The 23,363-nt window shown below is 48.6% G+C and overlaps 1 protein-coding gene across 2 annotated transcripts in view; it reads left to right on the top strand.

Moving 5' to 3' along the window:
- The first annotated feature begins 460 nt into the window (after positions 1-460).
- WBP1L (WW domain binding protein 1 like) overlaps positions 461-23,363 on the top strand; it is a 35,569-nt gene continuing 12,666 nt past the window's right edge. The window contains exons 1-2 of one of the 2 annotated variants that reach the window (XM_037064032.1): positions 461-685; positions 21,070-21,172. In XM_037064032.1, the coding sequence (XP_036919927.1) occupies positions 659-685; positions 21,070-21,172 (130 nt within the window). In that variant the 5' untranslated portion in view covers positions 461-658. Of the gene's footprint in view, positions 686-4,006; positions 4,067-21,069; positions 21,173-23,363 lie in introns of those variants that run through there. The other variant, XM_037064031.1, reaches the window with a different exon arrangement.

The raw sequence follows: 23,363 nt of genomic DNA, 5'->3' as shown, positions 1-23,363 counted from the left end.
TCCACACCCTCTGAATTGCCTCAATCCCCGCAGGGAGTTGGGATGGCCAGCCTTAAAGTACCGACTGTGGGGGAGTGGGGACGGGGGTGGGAAGGTTCTGGGAAACTTGGTTTTTCTTTTCCCAAGGAGGAGAAACAGTGCCTCAGGGGTTGTGGTGTCCAACCCTTAGAGAAATGTGGCTCTTTTCAGCTTCAGTTTTGTGTACGCGGAGCCCGCTCAGAGCCCTGGGGGAGCTGATAGGAGCAGGGCTGCCTCTGTCCTCCCGTGCAGGCTCCAGCCCTAGGTGCGCCCAGGGCTGGCCATTGTGGGTTTGCAGCACATCCGCCTCAGTTCCACAGCAGCTGTCTGGAGCTTTCTCTGCTGTGCTTGAACTGATGTCATTTCCCTCTTGGCAGACAGCTTCGGCCGTGCTGCGTCTGAGATATGTCACGAGAAGGTGGGGGTGGGTCAGAGCCAGGCAGGGGGGAGCAGCGAGGAGAGCAGGAGAGAGAGTGCCTGCTTGGGCCCAGGACTCTGTTTACTTTCTCTGCTTTGCTCAGGAAGGCTGCTTAACCGGGACGGCGGGGCACGCAGGCCCGCCAGGGAAATGCTCGTTCCAAGACTTTAACTTTTAAAAGCCGTTTGTTGCAAACATTAGTGTGGACGATGCTGTTGCAGGATGCCTTTCCTTTTGGGTCTTAGACAGGTAATAAGCTGGTTGTGTGTGGGTCAGGGTTGGGAAGGGGAGAGGGGCGGGAGCTTGTTTGTGGTACTACTGCTGGGCGTGGAAGGAACCTTTTAGAAAATGTCTCACAGTTATAGTAGTAGGCCAGCTCCCGTACAGAAATTTCCAGTCTTCACTTCTCGTTTGCTAGTGGCTCCTTCCACATCCCTGGGTCTCTTTGGGGCTGTCCATTCTGATTAGATACCTTAAGACCAGTTCCAGGGCTTCATGGAGAAAGCAGTTGAGAGGTTAAGGTGGGGGAGGGGGAGAGGCAGCAGAATGGGATTCTTAATTAAAACGCCTTTTATTCCTTCTCCATTTTGATTTGGCTTGTTAGCGGAGATTTTCTTCACAATTCCAGACATTTCTGAGTGGTGAAAGGGGAACGTCTTTAAAAGCGAAGGGCTCCCAAAGGTTTTCTCCTTTTAAGAATGTGGTCAGGGCTGCGAGGTTCAGGGACATCCTGGTCACTGAAGGGGGATGGGGGTGGTGGGATCAACCACATTTTGGCCTTCCTGGCCGTTTTTCAAAACCCAACAGACTTGATTGCTTTGGGAGCCACTGTCGGGAGGGGCACCACGTTACAGCCGATAACCTGGAATGGGAGGAGAAAACAGTAGCGAGGGACCAACTGCTGTCTGCTGCTGCGAACACAGCTGTTGCCAACTATTTGTTCCAGGGCTTCTGAGAGTTGGCCGTCCCCACCCCCGCCTTGGTCTGAAAGGCATGTCTGTATCCGAATGCGTAAGCGTAACTGTAACCAGCGCTGGCNGGCCTTCCTGGTCGTTTTTCAAAACCCAACAGACTTGATTGCTTTGGGAGCCACTGTCGGGAGTAGGGGCACCACGTTACAGCCGATAACCTGGAATGGGAGGAGAAAACAGTAGCGAGGGACCAACTGCTGTCTGCTGCTGCGAACACAGCTGTTGCCAACTATTTGTTCCAGGGCTTCTGAGAGTTGGCCGTCCCCACCCCCGCCTTGGTCTGAAAGGCATGTCTGTATCCGAATGCGTAAGCGTAACTGTAACCAGCACTGGCTGTAAGAGGGGGGTGGGGAGGGACACACGCTCTGTTGCCTGTTCCTGGGTAAGGGAAAACCACAGAAAAGATAGGACCAGAAGCCTTCGTTAGAGTCCCTGCTAAAGACCGCTTGTCGGATCTCACTCAGAAAAGCGCTGGGCGAGCAGATCTCCTTTGGTTTGCCTAAAATTTTTGTTTTAAAAGTAAGCTTCTCTGAAAAGCTCCACATATTCTATTACTGCTCTTGTTGAACTTCGGTGTTTCTTTGATGTAGCTGATAGGCAGAGGTGGGGGTCCCATGTGAGCATCTCTTCTGTCCCCCGAGACTGTCATTTTAACCTATGGGCAGAGTGGGCCTGGGTGAAGAAGCTCTTGAGCGGTGTTAGAAGTGGGCTGGAAGAAGGCTCCTGTGCTCTGTGGGCTGGTGGGGATCGTGCCTGGTACCCAGGGCACAGCAGGGCTGCGGAGCCAGAGACCTGTGTCCGCATCCTGACTGCTCTGGGGCCCCAGCAGGGCAGGCTGCCTACCTGCTCTGAACCTCATCTCTGAGGAGGGAATGGTAAAATTGACTCAGAGTTGCTGGGAGCATTTCACAAAATATGTGTTTAAAACAGTAGCACCTTGGCTGGCTGAGTAGACATTTAGCTAAAAACATAACTTTTTCAAAAATTTTTATTTATTGATTTGAAAGACAGAGAGATTTGTTGTTCCACTTATTATGCATTCATTGGTTGATTCTCGCATGTTCCCTGACCTAGGATCGACCCCACAACCTTAGCATGTTGGGACGATGCTCTAACCAACTGAGCCACCCAGCCAGGGCAACATAACTTATTTGTATCTACTCATTCCTAAAGGATACAGGACAGGAGTACTGGAAGGTAGAAGCTCCAGAGGACGGATTCCTTTACAGAGGTGGAGGGTGTGGTAGACAGGAGCTCTCGGACGTTCATTGGGTGACTACCATTGTGTGCTGGCCTAGTTGGGAGGCTGTGGCTGACTGCACTAAAACAGTTTTTTTAAAGATTTTATTCATTTATTTTTTTAGTGAGGGGAAGGGAAGGAGAAAGACAGGGAGAGAAATATCAATGTGTGGTTGCCTCTCATTCGCCCCCCACTGAATTCCTGGCCCACAACCCAGGCATGTGCCCTGACTGGGAATTGAACCGGCGACCCTTTGGTGCTCAGACTGGCACTCAGTCCACTGAGGCATACAGCCAGGTCTGCACTAATATACTATTAATTTTATGTATTGGGGGGCAAGAAGGGGACATCCAGTACCCTCTACTCGTTAAGCACGAGGGCACAGTGGTTGGTCGCTGTGGGGGGCGTCTCAGGATCAGCAGCAGGTGAATCTTCAGCTCTTGTTTCTGGGCAGGTTCCTGGTAGAAGGCTGAACTGGAGGACCTCCTGAAGGCCCTTTCTGCCCAGGCTTCTGTGGGTCAAGCCTTGTCTAGAAAAACCTTGAGTATTTTGGTTCCATAATTTTTTATGTTCTGTCACTTATGTGTCTGACAGTGTAACTGTTCTTTATTGCACCTCCATAAAAGCTAGCTTTCTAAAGATTACTTGGTGATAATTCTGTTTTTAAAAAATGACATGAGCTAAATATGTAATTAGTCTTTATCACATAATATGTATGTACTTTTTAATCCTTTTTCCTTTAATCCACATAACTCACAGTCTTGTCTTATGTGATGGATAGTGTGATTTCGTTTCCACAGAAGTGCACCTGAGGCTTACACATGTAAGCAATTGGCCCCGAAGTTGCTTGGAAGTTAGGGAAATGGTAGTTGAAGGTTTTGTGTTTTTTTTAAAACCTTTTGTTGTTTTGTTTTTACTTATTTATTTTTTTAGTAGAAATCTTCTAGAAGGGTCCTTTTGATTTTAAGGAGAATTTCCTCTTAAATTTTTTTTAATTCATTGATTTTAGAAAGAAGAGCAAGGGAGAGAGAAACATAGACCTGCCCCACCCACCCATCCATGCGTTCACTGGTTGATTCTCGTGTGTGCCCTGACCACCCCTCAACCTGGGCGGATCAGGGCACTCCAACTGATTTAGCTATCCTGCCAGGTTAAACCCTGTTTTTCTGATTCGAAAGCCTGAAGATTTTTCTCACTGCCTAGACTGCTTTGCCCAGTGTCTGAGAGGGTGGAGTAGGATTGCTGGGTCGTTCCAGCTGGGGCACATTTTCTGAAGGTTGTTTCTGGGTAGCCCGAGGGCCAGATAAGATACCGCTGGGTGCGCACTGCGTTTTGATCTGTGAAGACTCTCAGGCATGCAGCATTTACTGAAGAATGCCACTGCACGGAGATTTTGAACTCTTAAGGAATGGGGTCAAGGTAAGACAAACTAAAGCACAGTCCTTACGTCTTGGAAGCTCACACTCAAATGCAGTTCTTCTCAAAATGCATAACAATGGCCTGTGAGTTGGGCTCATTAAAATGCAGATTCAGTAGGTCTCAGGTGGGAATCAGGGATATGCATTTCTATGAAGTTCTCAGGGTGTTTCTGACCCTGGTAGTTTCTGGTTACACTTTGAGAGACCCCCTCCCCAGCCCCCTTTTAGTACAAGGAAATAATGACAGGACAATGTGCTGAGACTGGAGCTGAGGAGTCCCCAGGACCCTGATAGCTGTGGGTGGGAAAGCGTGTAAATCAGGCTGGAGGAGGGGCAATGGCTTGGAAGGCTTTCCTGAGAAGGTGATACCTGATCTGAATCTTGAAGGGTGAGTGGGAGTTTGCCAGACTCGGGAGCTGGGGAAAGAGCATTCTAGACAGATCAGGTTGGGAGTGTTTTTGTTTTCTCCTGTGGATGAGAAAGGAAACTGTTCTCTCTTGAGTCTTGGTGTTAAAGAACTTGGCTCAGCAAGTATTGTTGTCCCTTATGTCACAGAGGAGGAAAGTGTTGGGGCTCTTTGGTCTCCTCTGTGGCATGAACTCAGTGTCTGTAAAGGGAGGAGAGACCTGTCGCTTCCTTCCAGGGAGCTGTATTAACCTGCTTTGGAAGAACTAATGCAGCGTTGACTGAAGAATGGCCTTTGTGCTTAAGAAAGGAGCTGAAGTTCGGAAGAGCGTCACCTGCCGAACTTTCTGGGAATGGCACCATGTACAAATTTTAGATAAAACACTCCATTGAGTGTGTGCGGTTCTTTTATTATCTGGCAAGATCAGAAAATGAGTTTTCTGGTTAAGAGAGAATTTATCATGTATACCTAACAGATGGATGACTCATTTCTAGAGCACAAGATTGCAATAGAATGTTCTCAGTCTGCTGATTTGCATGAATTTGTTTTCCTGTTTGATTCAGAAGGCATTGATTTTCACAAGGCTGGAGGATTCTTGTGACCAACATTCTGTATCGGAAAAGTATTGTGCTTCTATTCTATTCAAAGCATGTTGTGTGTACAGAGAGGTATAAACTCGGTCCCTGCCCCCAAAGAGTTTACACTCAGGTAGGAGAACAAGTGTGCAGGAAACTGGGCATTCGGCAGGTGGCGCTGCTGAGTGACAGGCGAGGGGGACAGAGTGCTCATGGTGTTCAGAAGAATGGAGAGGTGGCTCTCTGCGGGCAGCCCTTCACAGTCCAGCTGTCTCAGTTATGGCACTGTAGGTGTGGGGCCACCAGTTGACGAGATAAGTTCTAGTCGGTGGAAGGCAGGAAATAATTTATAACTTGTACCTCGGAGTGTCGCCTTTCCCTGTGTCCCCAGTTGTCCACACCGATAAAGTGAGATGCTTTATCCCTGATACTGGCAATGAGTGGGCTCCGACAGAACCAGGGTAGGCGTGGCACTCTTGGGCCACGTGCCCTTGCCACGTTGGAATCTGTCATGGGTCGGGACATCTAAGAGGGACCAACTTCTGGCCCAAGGAGCTGTTTGCACTCTGGCAAGGGGACACTGGTACCTACCTACAGCCCCTTGGCTGGCCCGAGGTTGATTGTCAGGGCGACCAGCATGTTGAACCCCATTCGCTCCCTGGGCACAGTGGGGGCTCTGAGGGTCTCGCAGGGACAACCTTGAGGTACAGTGGTGAGAGCCAGCCTCAGGCAGAGGGAGGGGGGATCTGCCAGCCTCTTGTTTACCCACCACACCGCTGTACATTAGCCGACACTTCCGTGATACTTTTATTATTTCATCCAGACAGCCACCCATGAGGACACTGAAATTCGAGGTGTCGCCTCTTCAGGATCACACAGGTGACGGGACTAGGTTGTCCCAGCGCTGTCCTGCTCGTGCAGGTCCTGGTATGGCACCTGCACCAGCGTCCGCCGCCAGCCTTCGCCCTGTGTTGCCCTGTGGTCAGCAGGGGACTGAGTGTTGACTCCTAGTCATCGGTGTCCTCCTGTGTGTGCGTAGCCTCTCTCCCAGGTTCAGGACAGATTGGGCAAGACCCTGCTTGGAAGAGAAGTGGCTGTACGTGGTGGAGCACAGCCCAAGGTGACACTCGCTGTTTGTACCACCTGAGGTTGGAGCCAAAACCCTTCTCGGGACTGATTTGTAAAAGTCTTGTAAATGACGGCACCACCGAACACCTCCGTTTCCTACTGTCCCCTAAAGGCGAGGAAGGGTGGCTGTCATTGAAGCCTTTTTAGGTGAAGTTTTAGACCCCAACCATCTCTGTGGCAAGAAGGGGCTTTTTTAGAGGAATGTGGCTTGTTTTTCATCACATTCCTGTTACCAAAGCAAAGAGAAACCAGGGGACTGGACAATAATTTAGTAGAAAGGAAGACTCTGTCTGATGATTTTGAAACTTATATCCAGAGCAGAGCCAAAGAAAACATTCACTTCCTCTAGTGGTATCCCTTGTGTTTGACCCAGCCCGTCCCACCCCTTTCCCTTGAAGAGGTAAATTTTCGTCCAGAAAAACAGGATGATTTTGGACTACTTAAAAAACTGGGCTGTAGCATTTCTTTTCCTGCCCTAATTCCCTACTAGCCAGATCCTGGTTTCTTAACTCTACGCCCAGGGCTTCTAGGCCCTGTGCTCATTTGCAGGGGGAACAGCCCTGCAGGTTGATGGCTTTGGCCATTTCTGTGCCCCTCTCTGGCTTTGCTTCTCTGGGCAGGGCTCAACTGGGCTTGCACCCTGGACCTCACCAGAGGCCTCTGTTGCTGCTTTCTGGAAATGGTGATTCAATCTTAGGTGATTGGCGTGACCTGTCTTGCTCTTTTAACTGACAGGGAGAGGCAGGGCAGTGGTGGAAAGCTGTATGCATTCCAGGAGAGAGGGCAGCAGGCTTTGATAATTCTGGAGTGTGACACCGTGACTTTCCTGTAAGTGCCTAAGGGTTTGCTGGGCCTGTGTTGCATAAAGACACTGGTTTTCTCTTGGGCACTGCATCAAGGAGGCCAGGGTATTTATTATTGTTTGATTCTCTTGCTTAACACACTCCTCTCAGGAGCTTCCACTGAGCTGGGAAACACAGCGTGTCATTGCGGTTTCCATTACTGCCCAGCGTATCGTGTGGTTTTCAGCAAGGGTTTGGAAATCCCTGGTTACCCACCAGGCAGTGCTGTGGGTACCTGTGACCTCCTGCTCCTTGGGTGTGGCTCTGGAGCATGGTGAAGGGGCAGGCTGCCAACAAAAATAGAAGATGCGATCACTCCCTGGTCTCTGGGTGAGGTTCCAGATTTATGGGCCGGGCTCAGATTATGCTGAGTTACTATAAACCTGTGGTGGCCAGAGAGCCATGGGTAGGTCTCGCAGTGGTCATGTGAGATTTGGCCTAACGCTTGGAGGATCCCTCCTTCTGCCTCATGGCTGAGGCCCACCCCAGGACAGGGACTAGCCCCTGGAGGTACTTGACCCTCAGCCCCCAGGGTCAGTACTTTCTGAAGGGGTGGGTAGCGTGTCTGATCCCTCACTAGGGCAGGTGCACTTGGGAGATGGATGGCAGTCCTGCTCTCGGGGCTTACAGAGGGATGGGGAGCCCGTGAGTCATCGGGCAGCAAGACTGGGTGGAACACGGCTCTGCACCAAACTGTGTGGTAAGATTTGTCTGGAACAGTGGTTCTGAACTAGGAGCAACTCTGCTCCCTCTCCAGGGGACCTCTGGCAATGTTTGGACATCGTTGGTGGTTATAACAAGGGGTGGGCAGTGTTGCTACCTGCGTCTAGTGAGGAAAAGCCAGGGACCCTGCTGATAAACATCCTGAGAGGTGCAGGACAGGCCTTGTAGCGAACAGCGATCTGGCTCCCAGCGCCAATAGTGTGGGAACTCTGAGCTGGAAACTAGGGATGAGTGGGGGGCTCCTCTCTGCTTAGGGAGCAGCAGCCATAGGAGTCACAGGCCTTGGGGGAAGCGGGATGGTTTATAAAGGGGAAATAGGTGTGCTTTCCTTCTGCTGCATTCTAAACAATATGTGTCGATTATCTGCTTGGAGATTTAGAAGCGTGACTTTTTTTTTTATGTTTTTGTTTTTTTTTTAGATTTTATTTATTTTATTTTTAGAGAGGAGAAGAAGGGGAAAAAGAGGGAGAGAAACATCAGTGTGTGGTTGCTTCTTTCATGCCCCCTACTGGGGAACCAGCCTGCAACCTAAGCATGTGCCTTGATTGGGAATCAAACCTATAACTGTATGGTACACAGGCCAGCGCTCAATCCACTGAGCCATTCCAGCCGGGGCTAGAAGCGTGACATCTTGGTTGCCCCTAATCAACAGGGACTATGTCTGGTCAAGAGTATAGGTGTGGGGTTAATTTTTTATGGCCAGTAGATAAGACCCAGCTCTTCTGAAACTGGCGTTTTATCGCTTCGTCTGAATAATCTGTATAAGCAGCCTCCTGAAGGGTAGGGCCTCAGTGGTGCCCAAATAGCTTTATGCAGCTTAAAGAATAGCTGTTTTATCTTTTTAATCTGCACCTGAGGATGTTTATTGACTTTAGAGAGAGAGATTGAGAAACATCAACCAGTTGCCTCCCGGTGCCCCATCCGAGTGGGAATTGAACCCACAACCATATGTATGGGACGATGTTCCAACCAGCTGAGTCAACCGCCAGGGCGAGGCCACATTATTTTATTAATCTGTCTCTGATAACATACTAAATTCTCTCCTAAATTATCTTTTAATTTTTAAGTGTAAGGTCTCAGTTCAAAAAGGAAGATCTTTAAAGTTGTTCAGAGTATTTTGGAGCCTCTGGAATCTGAAGGTGTGTGTGTGTGTGTGTGGTTTTCTTTTTAATCTTGTATCTGTTTGCAGGGACACCATGTTTTAAAGATTTTATTTATATTTAGAGAAAGGGCAAGGGAGGGAGGAAGAGAGGGAGAGAACACCAGTGTGCGAGAGATACATTGATTGGTTGCCTCTTGAATGCCCACCTAGGGGCCTGGCCCACCACCCAGGCTTGTGCCCTGACTGGGAGTCGAACTGGCGACCTTTCAGTCTATAGGCAGGTGCTCAGTGCACTGAGCCACACCAGCCAGGGTAGGGAGACCGTTTGTACTCTGTGGCCCTTTATCTAAGGTAGAAGTCAACTGTTTCCTTGTCACACGTGTGGACCTGCTTACAGGCACTGGGTCTCTGCCTCTGGTCTCCAGACGCACAGACACTCCAGGCAGGCCTGGACATTTTTTCTTTAGCTCCCAACAAGGCCTGCTGCGGGGGGAGAGAACTGCTGACCAAAAAATGAGGTTAAAGTTAGCTCAGTGGATTGAGCACGGGCCTGCGAAGCAACGAATCACGGTTCAATTCCCAGTCAGGGCACATGCCTGGGTTGCAGGCCAGCTCCCATCAGGGGACGCAGGAGAGGCAACCATACATTGATACTTCTCTCCCTCTCTCCTTCCCTTCCCCTCTAAAGATAAATAAATAAAAATCTTTTAAAAAATGAGGTTAAAGTTAAAATTTTGCTTAAAATGGGGAAGGACCGTGTCCCCGAAACCCCGCGTGTGCCGCTCCACTGTCAAATGAAACTGGTGAAGCTCTTGTAAAGCACATCAGCCACAAAGGAAAGCCCAGCCAAGTGCTTGAGAGCGCAGTCACCAGGCAGGACTTGGTTCTCTGTCACACCTCTTGAGTGTGGTGGCAAGAGGTTTTCCTGATTCTGCAGAGGTGGCTCCCACATTCAGGAAAGGGGGCCCTCTCTTTGTCCAGGTACCTGTTTTACATGTCCTGGGGAAGGTTTTCTCAAGCCTCAGTGTAGTGAATTCAGATGTCTGCTGTTTGCATTCGGGCCTCTGCACCATGTCTGAACCTCAAGGTAAAGGGATGGGTGGTCTGTGACTGAACTTGAGAGCAAGAGAAGTAGCCAGATGCCCACAGGGGCCAGGCAGGCATGTGCTCGAGTCGAGCAGAGGAGGGGGTGTTGGACAGCAGGACTGAGGGAGGCCGTGGTGCCGTCAGAGCTCAGGGGCGTCTGTGACTAGGACTGATTTGGCCCTAAGGTCCCAACATGTGGGTCTTGAATTTTCAAGAGAAGCTGGGAATCCGAATTTCTGTGTGCATTGTTTTCATCTTAAAATGTTGACAATTTCATTTCTTAAAAAATCGAAACAAGGAAAATTGTGGGTATAGAACTGATTAGTGGGCCTGCTGTGTCCGGAGCGCCCCCCCACCCCCGCCCACCACCACCACCACCACCCCGTGTGCAATCTCTGCTGTCAAGCAGGACGGGCGGTCATACTGCATGGGAAGGAAAGGACCCGCCCTCCTCGGACCACCTGTGGACACATGGCAGCCGGCTGAAGTGCCCGCCTGCCCAGCCAGAGGCACCGCTACCTGCTGGTGTGTGTCTCGGCTCTCTGCACCAGCTCTGGCCGAAGTGCTGAGGGATTGCCCAGGGTCAAGGGGTACCGCAAAAGCAGGACTGCTTTTCCTTCTACGTGTTGGGGTCGGGGAAGAGTGGCCCGTGAACCCAATATCCCATCCTGCTGCAGGCCCTCCGACCCCCACAGGCCTGCTTGCACTTGTACGCTGACGAGTAGTCTAGCCGTTAGTGAAACCATGGGTGTGCTGCAACTTCCAGTCTCTGTTCTGGGATTTTCCTACCAGGGTGAAGTGGCTTTATCTGAGTTTGTTATTCAGGTTCCTAATAACAACACAGGAAATGGATTTTAATTTCTTGCTGGCTACTCTGGGGGCCATTTAATGAGGATCCAGTTTCAATGCAGCTTTGGCAGCAGCAGTGCTGGTGAGGATAGGAGTATACCCAACTGCTCTGTTACTTTAAAAAGAAAAATTATGAGCCCTGGACAAGTAGCTCAGTTGGCTGGAGAGTCGTCCCAATATGCCAAGGTTGCGGGTTCAATCCCCGGTCAGGGCATATTCAAGACTCAACCAGTGAGTGCATGGGTGAGTGGAACAAGGAATCGTTGTTTCTCTTTCTCTCTCTCCCCCTTCCTCTGTCTAAAAATCAATAAAGAAAATTGATATAAAAATTGTGTTTGGCCCAAGGCAGAAAGATTAGAAATAAGTTAATGCGTCTTGATTCTAAGTGGCTACTCTGAGGGTAACTGTGTTGGGATGTGTTTGGGATTCTAGAAAAAGAATATTAGACTATTCCACTTTTAGGGGCAAGAACTGTGTGTATTTTATGTTTATTGGAAATCTAGGGCAGTGGCTCTCAAACTTGAACATGTGTGAACCTAATCAGTGGACTGTGTTCTAAAAGGCAAATCCTTGGTCTCTGCCCCCAGGGGCTCTCTAGTGACATTCTTAACGAACACCCCAGGTGATGTGGGGCTCGTGGGAAACAACACATCTCTGTTGCGTTGCATTTGTTGTCTGTGTTCATTGCTAGTTTGGGCCTATTCGCTTATGTGTGCGAGGCCCTATTTAGTTCGGACTCACTGTGCCGCCCTTCCTCAGATGCTTGCAGAGCATCGTTCTTAAGGGAAGACTGATGGGATGGTTCCAGAGGCCATCACAGATCGCAGTGAGAGCACCCCTGTCCCCACCACACCCGAGGCCCCTGGGACTCCCCTTCAGCATCACACAGCCAAATCTTGAAGCAGCAGCTGCCTCAGGCTTTTCTCAAGTCTGTCAGTAGCTCCATCCAGTCTTTGGCTTTATCCTTAAAGGCACTTTCCAACTAGAGGGTGGCAGACAGGGTGTTCCTGAGCCCAGGAAGCTGAAGTGTAGGGGCCCTAAGGGCACAGTGCCGAGTGTGGGGGATGAGGCTGAACCTTGTTGGATGAGATTTACTGGTTTGTGTAGGGCAGCCTGCCCCTCAGCTAAGGTCCTTTTGGAAAATTACTGAACTCCACCAAACAGCATAAAAGTTCGTTCCTAATATCCCAGCTCCATACACAGCAGACTGGGTACCTTATTAGCAATGTCCTGCCTTTTATCCGAAAGGCTGGGGCGTCACTGTCATGTGCAGTATATATTGTGATGGAGACAAAACCAGCGCCTAACAATCCCTCCCCTCAGAGGGAGGGAAATGAGACTGACAGGCCATGCCTCCTCGCCCGAATCATGGCTCTGCCAGGGCTTGCTTCCCCTACCCCCGCCCCCCCCCCCAGCTCCTCCGTGACTTCTTCCACCCACTTCAGAATGTGTGCCCTTGAACAATCCTTGTTTTCCCCAGCTCTGCAAACAGCCTTAAAACCAGAATCAGGGCAAACATGAGCCTAACTCTTGTTGTAAAAGAGAGGTAAATCCACAAAACTCTAAGGAACATGTTTTATGACCATCACCAAGGCTTTTTTGGAGGACCTGGGAGTGCTGCCTTTTCAGAAAGATTCTGCCCGGGATAGAACAAAAAATAGCCGATTCTAAGTTTAAGTTTCTTACTGTCTTTTCTCATTCAGTCATTTCCAGTCTGTCTTGTTGGTGAAGACTTTGTTACCCTTCGGTTACAGAGCATTACCAAAGTCAGTGGTAGATATTGGGTCTGCTTTCTGGAAAGCCATTCCTGACTCAGAAATAGGAGGAATGTTGAGTTTGTTGCTTACTCTGCACTAGAAGCCACAACTTGAGTAATGGGGGCGGGGTGGGGGGAGCAAAAAAAAAAAAAAGAAAAGAAAAATGAAGGGACCCAGATTGAAAGGTTGCAAAAATATTTTGACATTTATACAAATTGCCATGAGCTAGGGAGAACATAGCTATTTTAGCCAACAGTGAATTTACAAACTGTGGTACTTTGGGTATTATTTTAAATGGTGTACAAAGCACTTAAGAGCTGGCTTCTACTGAATTCTCAGCTCTTCCTTCACGCCTCTCTTCCTGCGATTTCGATTTCGATTTCGATTTCGTTTTCGTGTGCTCCGCCTCGTTAATCCGCTTTCTTTCCCTTGAGTGCACCAGGCTCATCCCTGCGCTGACGTCTCTTGGTGCACTTGGCATGCCTGGGGCCCTGGTCCCGTGGGCCGGCTGAGGCCAGCTTCTTCTCGATTCAGGGCTCCTCTCAGATGTCCCCTTCTTAGGGAAGCCTTTCCTGGCTGCCCCGTCGAAGGTCCTTTGTCCTATCCTATTCTATAATTTTGTTATAGTTATGAAGCTTATTTTTAAGCAGTACCTAACAATTTTATTATATTTTCTATATTATTTTTGTTTTCTATTTTATTATACTTATGAAGCTTATTTTTAAGCTTCATAAGTGTAATAATAGTCTATTAATAGAATACACTACTTTAAACTCTAATTTCACTTTAACAAGTGAAATTTTCTTTTGTCTTCACCAGAATGTATTTAAGGTCTTTTTGTCTTTGTGTAGTTGTCCAGTTTCAAACAGTGTGCCCAGATATGAGTTTATTATTGTTTGAGAATTCCCTGTCTTTCATCAGTTCTGGGAATTCCTTTCTTTTTAATTTAAAATAAAATTTTATTTTTTAAGTATATTTTCTTTATTATGCTATCCCCTTTACAGTTGTCCCGTTGTTTCTCCCCTTTGTCCCCCTCCACCCTAAATGCCCCCTCTAACCTTCCCCTCCCTTAGTTCATGTCCATGGGTCATAAGTTCTTTGGCTTCTTTATTTCCTACACTATTCTTACCTTCCCCGTCTATTTTGTGCCTACCAGTTATGCTTCTTATTCCCTGTACCTTTCCCCCCATTCTCCTCCTTCCCTCTCCCCATGGAAATTCTTAAATTATCTCTTTAAATATTACCTCTCTTCCATTCTCCTTTCTTTCTTGAGCTTTTTACTTCTCATTCGCCACTTCTATGTTTTTTCTTAATTGGTAGAAGCCCTTTGTTCGGTAATTTTCTCACATCTCTTTTCTAGCTCACCAATTCTTTCTTTACCTTAGTCTAATCTCTGTGTTATCCATCTGTCTAGTTTTTAATTTCGGTAACTACTTTTCTACAAGTTTTATTTTTCCCCCAACTTTGTTTTCTGTCTCTTTTTCAGTATGTTCTTTTCTCATGTTTTTTATTCTTTTTGGTTTTAAGTATTGGAAACGTGCTTATATTTTATAGTTTATCTGCTCATTCTATTATCTTGTCTTTTTCAAGAAGTCTTATCCTGCTCTTGAATTTCTCAGGTCTTTTTGATATATATTTTGATATATTATTTATGCATAAATATTTGTATTTTGAAGTTCAAAATACAACCGAGCTTTATTTGTGGGACTCCTTCATGCCCTGACTGAGGGTAGGTCATATCACAGTTTTACATTTCTTTGCCAAATGTCACAGAGTTGCTGCCAGCCTAGGGCCAGTTTTTTTGGAGGTGTTAACTTTTGGGTTGGGGATTCTCAGACCATGTAGTAGTTACAGTTCAAGTCTCAAACTAGCTTGCAGAAAGGCCTATGGTTACAGATTTTTAGAGGAGATTCTTTTTTGTTCTCAGTTCAGAGTTTTTGTCATTGTTTGCCAGTGGGCTCTTTTCTCCATTCTGCTCTCTCTCTCTGAGGATCCTCACTTGATACGGGCGCTCAGTGCCAACTCCCAGAGTCAGGTAGGCGGCCGGGGAACAAACAGCCCCTTTCCAGGGCAGCTGGAAAGGCTTGCGCTCATTTACCAGTGTACTTTCTAGTTCCCCACAACATTTTTGGCTCCTGGGAACCCTCCTTGCTTTTGTGCAAGCTCAGCTGTATGGTTAAATAAATAGATACTGTTATATATCTAGTATTTCTAGGGTTTTGACAGAAGAATTTTTAAGTTACCTACCCAGCCGTATAGCCAGAGGCAGGATCTCTTCTCCCAGAATCTCATGCTCATTGCCGTAGCTGTGGCATCCAGCACAGTGCCTGGCACATGGGGAAGGAGGAGATATATATATTTCTTATATGATTTGTGGAATTGGATGTTTCCATTGGAAACTGTTTCTTTTCCCCATAAGGAAAGCCAGACAGAGGTGGTGCTTCAAATTCATCCATATCTAGCAGCCAGGGTAGCTAGTTGGTTGGCCTCCTGTGCTTTAGCATCCTGTGAAATACTTTAATTTTCCTAGTTTTTTACTTTGAAACTCAGTGCTTTACTAAGGACATGAAGATGCCGTTGCCAGCTGCTGGCAGAGCTTTCCAGCCCCAGAAATTGGCAAATTAAAGCCAGGCCTGGACGGCTGTTACTGCCCAGTGCCTCCTTTTGTGCTGGCACTTTGGAAGTCCTCGTGCTGATTGAGTTGACTGTTGCTGTGGCTTAGCCAGGGATCGCTGCTGTAACACCTGGAAACTCTTACGGAGAATGTTGTTAGTCCCGCAAATATGCCGCCACCAAAGAGATGCGGTAATTTTTTGCATGTGTGCAAAAGGCATACTGTTTGTTCATCCTTTTCCATTGTGAAAAGTGTTCTTTCCAGGCCTGTGGTGGTCATTCTTGCTTTTTTGTGCCCGTGCTTTTTGTTTGGTGACCAGAGGTGTCCCGTCTGTTGGAGCCAGTCACTGTGGTACCAGGGCTTGAAAGCACATGCTCACAGCTCTCTCACACGAGAGCCCTAACAGTCATCAGTATGGTCCTTCCTGAGGTAAAAGACCTTGGCCTAGAAGCACATGTTCTTTGCAGAAAGTTCACTTATGTAAAGTTTTACCCTCTTGGCATGGAGTTTTATGCAAGTGAAAACTGCCAGGAGGAAGGTGTCTTTAAAAGGCAGATGTGATCTTGTCACCTCCCTGCACAGTGTGGTCCCCACTTACTTAACTTTCCTACCTACTTCCTCAACCACTCCTAACCAAAGGGCTTTGCTTCTTTCATTTCCTCAGCCTGGAATGTTCTTCCTGTCCCTCTTCCCTAGTCGCTCACTTCCCAACCACCCTGACAATCTCAGTTCCAACTTACCTTCCTCCCAGAAACCACTTTGGACCTTCCTGACTGGCCCCTAGTTCTTATCTGTTGTGGACTCTCGCTGTATTTTCCCTTCCTGGTTGCAGTTTTAGCTTCGTGATTGCATTATCTTTTTTCTTTAGACTACAAGCCCCTCAAGGACAGTGGTCGTGGCCTTTTTTTTAGGCATTTTCACCCCTGGTTCAGTGCCGGTGCAGGGCACTCAGTAAATGCTGAAGGAGGGAACATTGGCCCTGTGTTCCACACTGGGAGGAAGCCCATTCTGCCCATCAGTAAATCGTTGTGGAAAATACAACTTTAGGGGCAAAAATGGGAGGAGTCCCGCACATGTTGCCCTTCCTCGCTGCCAAGGAGGAGGGCCCTGTTCCCAGAGTGAGAGCCCAGAGTAAGGGCTGGGCCCTTATCTTCCCATCAGAGACAAAATGTTGGCTTTATTTGGTTTGGAGCCTTTATTGGCTGTAATTAAGCAACTGAGGTGGGTAAACCAACTGAAGAAGTATAACTTTAACCAAGGAGGCTGTAGCTTAATGATAGTTAGAAGCTCAGGCTCTGAAGTCTGACAAACCAGTTCGCAGCTCTGTGACCTTAGGCAAATTACTTAGCCTCTCTCAGCCTCAGTTCCCTGATAATACCCATTTCATAAGGCTGCTTTCAAGCTTCGATAAAGGAATACTCGGAAAGCACTTGAAACAGTGCCAGCACACAGCAAGTGCTCAGTACATGTTAGCTATGCTGTTCACTCCTGGTTGCTCTGCCTTTGTGCAGGTCGCATTGCGGTGGTTTCATTAAGCAAACCTTTCATTGCCAGGCTCTGTGCTCATGGAGGGTGGGGCGGGGAGGGTAAGGAGACAGAGCTCCTGCCTGAAGGGAGAGTGCAGTTCATTCGCTCATTCTCCAGTTCTCCTCTGGTGGAAGGGTTGGGACGAATATTTACTGGTCACTCCTCAAGACTTGGCCTGAACAACATAATCTATGTAAAATGCTTGGATATGCTTGAAGAAAAGCAAAGAGTAATCATAGAGGGTGCTGAGACTTTTCCATATTTGAACTTTCCATTGCATTCTTTCCAGTTCCTTTTTCTATTCTTTGTGTGTCTGGAGCAGCCCACATTGCCAGTGAGCTTGGCTCTTCTGAAAGAATTCTGAGTGAATGTAGAGTGTGGTTTGCATGGTCTTTCACGCTGGCAGTAATGGCTCACAAAAAGATACTATTGATACTAAGAGCTCAGAGAAGTTGAGTAACTTCCCAAGCACTCACACACAGTCAGTGAGCATTGTGGGCTGTTAGTAAACTGGGCTTTACACCTGATTTGACTGACTGGTGCTCGCTTCGGCCTCAGGGTGGCTCTGGAGCCGCGTGGTGGTTGTGGAGCCTGTGGGAGTCTGCTGGGTGTCCCACTAGTGAGCTCCTCTCTACGGGGCGTGGGGGGAAGCACCAAGTGGCCTTCGCACACCACACTGTTCTTTGCTGTCACTTTGGTTGTTTGTGGTGGCGTGTTTCCCCCCCCATTTTTTTTCTTTTTCTTTTGTTTTAAGGGAGGAAGGGAGGGAGAAAGAGAGGGAGAGAAACATTGATTAGTTGTCTCTTGTGTGCTCCCTGACCAGGGACTGAACCAGCAACCTTTCACTTTGTGGGACGATGCCCAAGCAACTGAGCTGTCACTTTGCTGCCTCTTTGAGGGGAGACATAGATTTCAGGAGCTCTTTTGTCTGAGGGAATGGGTGGTGGGTAGGATAATAAAGCCTCTTGGGTTGAAGGGGACATTAGAGAGCATCTTAACTGGTCTTAGGGCCACAGAGTGATTTACCCAAAGTTATGTCCCTCTGTTGTGGCGGAGCTGGGGCGGACCAAAACCAAGGTGCCTGAACCCCTCTCCCTGGAGGAGTTCTTCTTGACACTCACAACCCACTACCCCTAATCTTCATTTTTTAATTTGCTAAAGGTCTGTCAGCCCACTTATATACTTATATTTTTATTTCTATTTTCTTTTTTCAAAGAGATAAATTAGATGACCTTTAAGTTGTTTGTTTTTTATTAAGATTTTATTTATTTATCTTTAGAGGGGAGGGGAAGAAGAGAGGGAGAGAAATATCAATGAATGGTTGCGGGAACTGGCCTGCAACCCAGGCATGTGCCCTGACCCGGAATCAAACCGTGATGCTTTGGTTCGCAGGCCTGCACTCAATCCTCTGAGCTATACCAGCCAGGGCCATATACTTATATTTTTAACTGTCCATCTTCTTTCCTTTCTCCTGCAGCATAAAAATTACAGTTTTCATAATCAAGACCGTCCCAGGCAGCTGGGGGGCTCTATCTAGCAGCAGAGGGAGAACGGGATAAGATATGCTGGTTAAAAAGTGTTCGAAGCACTCTGGATTAGAAGGTGCTGCTGAAACCAGAAAAGACACCAGCGTTCGGGCTGCCTGTCAATACCAGACCCAAAGAGCAGAGACGGGGATTGAATCTTTATGGGTGCTTTATTCAGATGGCCAGCAATCAGAGAAGATAGTGGGTTCATGCCCTAACAGACCATCTTAAATTCCATTTTAAAATGGCCCTTTTTATAAGGAGAACAAAGTGTAGGTAAGGGATTTGGAATTCAGGGAAAAGCTAATTGGATTAAAAAAAACTTCAGCATTCTCGCCCTGGGCCATGGTCTTTGCCCGAGTCCGAGGCAGTGGTCCTCTCACTCGGAGCACGGTGGCTCAGATGCCATATTGAACTGCTTGCAGTCCCCCCTGAGGCACAAAGGTGGACCTGCTTATGGTCTCCTGGAGTCAGGGTGGGTCACACCTTCAGTTCCTGGAACAAAAGCTTTTACATGCATTGATTACCGAGTTTATGAGCTATCACTTAAACTAAAATTTTCCAACTCTGTAGGCGCTGCTGTCCCTGGGAAAGAGAGTGGGGTCCTGTTTATATCGGGCCTCCTGCCTTGGGGGAAGGAAGAGCCGAGGGAAAAGCTGACACCAGTAGGTCATGAGGATGCCACTTGTTCAGGTTTCAGACACGTTCATTCCACACCTCACTGAGGACCAGTTGGCTGCTGTGTGTGTGGAGCCTGGACCTCATCTGGTGGATTTTCCCGAGGCAGAAGTATCCCTGGATTCTTGTTTGTTTGTTTTTTTCATTGTATTTATTGATCGATTTTTAGAGGGAGGGAGTTAGAGGGTGAGGAGGGAAAGAAACGTCGGTTACCTTCCGTACGTGCCCCGACCAGAAATCGGACCTGCTGCCTTCAGGGAATTGAACCAGCAACTCTTCATTGTACAGGACGACACTCCTGCCAACTGAGCCACACCTGCCAGGGCTCAGGGGAAACCTTTGATGTCCTAACGAAAGCAGCCTTTTACCCTGAAGTCAGAGAGTGTGTCCCACCAGAAGTGAGCACAGATCTGCTTTCTCCACGGGCTCCAGGCCTCAACAGCAGACGGCCCACTGGACAGCCCCCCACTAGGTGGTCGCGTTCGTTCGTGGCAGACCCAGGAAGGCAGAGAGGAAGGGTGGTTTGCGGTAATTGTGCACCGCTCATTCTCAGAGTTTAAAATGCATTTCCCACGTTTCCGTCTTTGTAAACCCCTTTATGCTTTGTTGTAAGACCCTTTAAAGATCAGGAAATGCCTGAGGGTGTGTGGTGGACACCTGCACTGAGCCATGGGTCTGTGTTTTAGCCCTTCTCCTCTCCCTGTGGCTCCTGGTGCCTATACTGTTGCTCCCCAGCCTCTGGCCCTGTGGACAGTCACTGGCACACCCTGTTTATACCCTTGGCCAAGTAGACAGCCTAGTGAAGCCAGGCGGGGAGAGGAGGAGCTGGCCATGTGACCTCAGTTTCCACTGGCAGGCATCCATCCGGATGTGCGCTGCGGGCAGGGTCAGCCTGAGTAGCAGCAAATACTATACCATGGTTTTAGTTTCTTTGCTGAGCAGGGGTTTTTTTCCCCTTCTTAATGCTGAGCTTCTTGAGCACAGGGGCACTGTCTTATTTATTTATCTTTGCCTGTCCCTCGTACCCAGCTTGGTGCTTGGCACAAAACAGTGCCCAGGAGCTGCACGTGTTAATTCTTTAGAATAAAGAAAGTTGAAAGCCAGATACAGCAGGTGACCTCTGGGTCTCCTCATATATATGATGGTCCAGAGAACATGCTGGGCTGAAGTTCAGGTTGGCTGGTGGGGTACTTCAACTTTTAACTATGAAATGTAAAAAAACCTTTTCTACTTCCATACCCATCCCCCAGTGCTGCGAATAAAATCTGGCAAACTGCCAGGTTGTCACTCAGCAGTGTCCTTTCTGTAGCTGCCCCTGACGAGGGACAGTGTGAATCCCAGATGCAGCCAAGATTATTAGGAGATTATTCGATCAGCAAAACACAATCTAATGGCTCAAAACTGGACTAGGTTCCTTCAGCAGGTCACCCCTTCAAAGCAAAAGTAGCAGTGGTTACAGCTCTCTTTTGAGTCATCCAGTAATTAACCTTGGAGATCGTGTGATTTGAAGGAGGGTGGGATGACTAGCAAGATGCTGAGCCCAATCCCAGAGTACAGACTGCATTAATTGTTCTGGGAACTTTCACAGAAAAGCTGCTCTTATTTAAAACTGCTGCTAATCCCAGGAGCAGCAGCACCGTGCCACCAGCTGGGTTTCAGTCACACGAGACCATCGAGTGTTTCTGCTTGGGTATAGAAAAGGGTGACATAACCCTGTCTGGGGAGACCTCTGCTCTCTGCCACTCAGCTCTGTGTGCTGAGCCCTCTTCTCCCTTTAGTAAACCTTTAGTTTCCCCCCTTAAGTCTGCTTGTTCTTTCTAATGTTTTTCTTAATGGAATAAACATTGGTACAAACCATTTTGGTGAAGGGTAGGCAGATGACCACAATGAGGGGAATGAGAAGAAAAGTATTTGTTTTTTTAAGATTTTATGTATTTTTAGAGAGGGGGCGAAGGGAGGGTGAAAGAGAGGGAGAGAAACATTCATGTGATAGAAACATGGACTGGTTGCCTCTTGAACCTGCCCTGACTGGGACCAAGCCCACAGCTCAGGCCTGTGCCCTGACTGGGAATCGAACCAGCGACCTTTCTTTTTGTAGAAAGATGACCCACCAACCGAGCCACACTAGTCAGGGCGAGAGAAGTGGTGTTTAAAAAGCTATAATTTGATAGGCTGTTTTTTTTCTTTTTAGGATAAGGAAACCTGTGTGGGCACCAACAATCAGAGCTACATCTGTGACACTGGACACTGCTGTGGACAGTCTCAGTGCTGCAACTACTACTATGAACTCTGGTGTAAGTCCTTGCCTGGGGCCTTCTTGGGGGCCAGGGGCCCTGGTTGTGCCTCTGCTCGTTGGAAAGCTGTGGACTGGGTGGCCCCTTTTTTTTTAACATTTTATTTATTTATCTCTAGAGGGGAAGGGAAGGAGAGAAGTATCAATGTATGGTTACCTCTCGTGAGTCCCCTGCCGGGAACTGGCCTGCAACCCAGGCATGTGCCCTGACTGGGAATCGAACCGCGATTGTGTGGTTCGCAGGCCCGCGCTCAATCCACTGAGCTACACCAGCCAGGGTTGGGCAGCCCTTTTTATTATTCTCCCGGGGGCCATGTTGGCAAGTAGAACCCATTTCCAGGTTCCAGAGGTGACTCTGGAGGAGGAGAGCTCTGACGCTCTTCGGACATTGCGGGCTGAGGAGTGGAGGATGTGGTCTGAGTCTCTTAGAGATTGTGGTTCACCCTGTTACTCCCGTGAGCTGAGTGCCCTGTGGAGACAGTCCTTGTCTTGCCTTGTATTCTGATTAACTGATTATTCAAGAAGACACACTGCAACATGTTCGTGGCCAGTGGCGTTCAGGAGTTTGTTGAAGCCAGGGCCACTTGACCTTCCAGAGGTGCACAAGGGTGGCGACAGGGCTGTGGTCTTCAGGGAGGGGCCCAACCTTGCAGACCTCACTGACGCACTTTGTACTCGGATCTTCTTGGAAGTCAGACAGGACGCTGTAGGATACTGGACGAATGGGAAGAATGGGAGGATGGGAGAGCCCTTAGGGCAGAGAGCCCCACGGGACCAGCATGGCAGTGGTTCTGACAGCTGTCTGCGGAGAAGGGAAGTGGTAGACATCTCCCCAAATCGTTTTTAGCGTCCCCTCACTCCCTCCATTTGGGAACAAGCTTTGGGCTTGTTTGCCAAACTGTGCCCTTGTTGCCACCATCGCGTCTGCCCCCTTCCCCCCCCAGCGTCTTTCCCTTTTCCCCCACATCAGTGATATGGTCAGAAAGCAGCGGGAAGGGCTATTATCTGGAATGGAAAGGAACCAGACTCTTGGCTGGGAAGCTGTTCTCTCTACACGCAAATGGATGTTGTAGCCAGTGGGAGCGGTTCTTACAAACAGGACCTCTTTTCACCCTGGTCTTTCCCTCTGAGGACTGAGACTCCCGGGGGCGTCTAGAGCAGACTATTCCCCCCGCCCCAGAATGGTTGCTGCTGTTTTATAATAGAAGGAATGGGGCTGTGGAACTCACCAGAGAACACAGAGTACCAAACCAGGTGGACAGACTGTTGAAATGTTTTAAAGTGCAGACAACCACAGGGTTCAAATTCTCCCTCCCATCCCTTGTTAAAACAGGTTGGAGCTGGGCTGCTGAAAAGCCCTGGAGCCAGCAGTCTGTGTTTCTGGGGCTTGGCCCAGGCGCATCAGCTGTGGAAAGGGACAGAGTTGATGGCTCCATCTCAGATTGACAGAGCCTCCTGGGCTGTTGGCAGAGTGAACTCAGTAGCCACCAGAATTGGGTCACCCAAGCTAGGGCAGGGTAGTGGAGTGCTGGGGACAGGAAACCGAGATGACAAGGAGGCATTCTGGGAGTCAGGTGCTTCACCCCAAGGGCTTACGAAAAGCCGGAGGAAGAGCCTCGCAGGGGGCTCCTTGTCTCTGCCGTTATGGTCGGTCGGGCAGAGGGGGCGGCCAGGCAGCGCCCAGAGTCTGGACGAGGAGAAAAGGCTCCATTGTAAAAGCAAAACTTTCCTCTCCTCTGGGCCCAGAAGTGGCTTCTTGGTCAGGAGACGCTCAGGGAGTGTCCCAGCCCCCAGGGAATTCTTTGGTTTTCCTCCTTGTTAGGGTCTTGACCTCCACCTGAGGTGCATGGGGAGAGGTTGAGTGTTGGGCCCTTTCAGTTCTCAGCAAGGCTGTACCTTCTGTGGCCTTGAACCTTGCTCCCTCTAATTGCCTCTAAATTTTGCCTCAGATGTGAAAGTAATGGGTTATTCTCTTTGTCTCTCTACTTTGGAAGGAAAATCCTTGGCAGAGGGCCTTAAAGGAGGGGGGGTGGGGACGGGGGGGCGGAAACACCATTTCTACCAACCGTTTTACCTGAATTCTCTTATGTGATAAGGTCTCTGTCTGTCACACACACACACACACACACACACACACACACACACACACACACACACACCTGCTTTACACAGACACACAAGCATGTGCAGAC

Source organism: Sturnira hondurensis, unplaced genomic scaffold (assembly GCF_014824575.4).
Source record: "Sturnira hondurensis isolate 20B ecotype Veracruz unplaced genomic scaffold, ASM1482457v3 Scaffold0014854, whole genome shotgun sequence".
Lineage (NCBI taxonomy): Eukaryota > Metazoa > Chordata > Mammalia > Chiroptera > Phyllostomidae > Sturnira > Sturnira hondurensis.
Note: the sequence above shows the minus strand (reverse complement) of the source record. Positions and strands in the feature narration are given on the sequence as shown.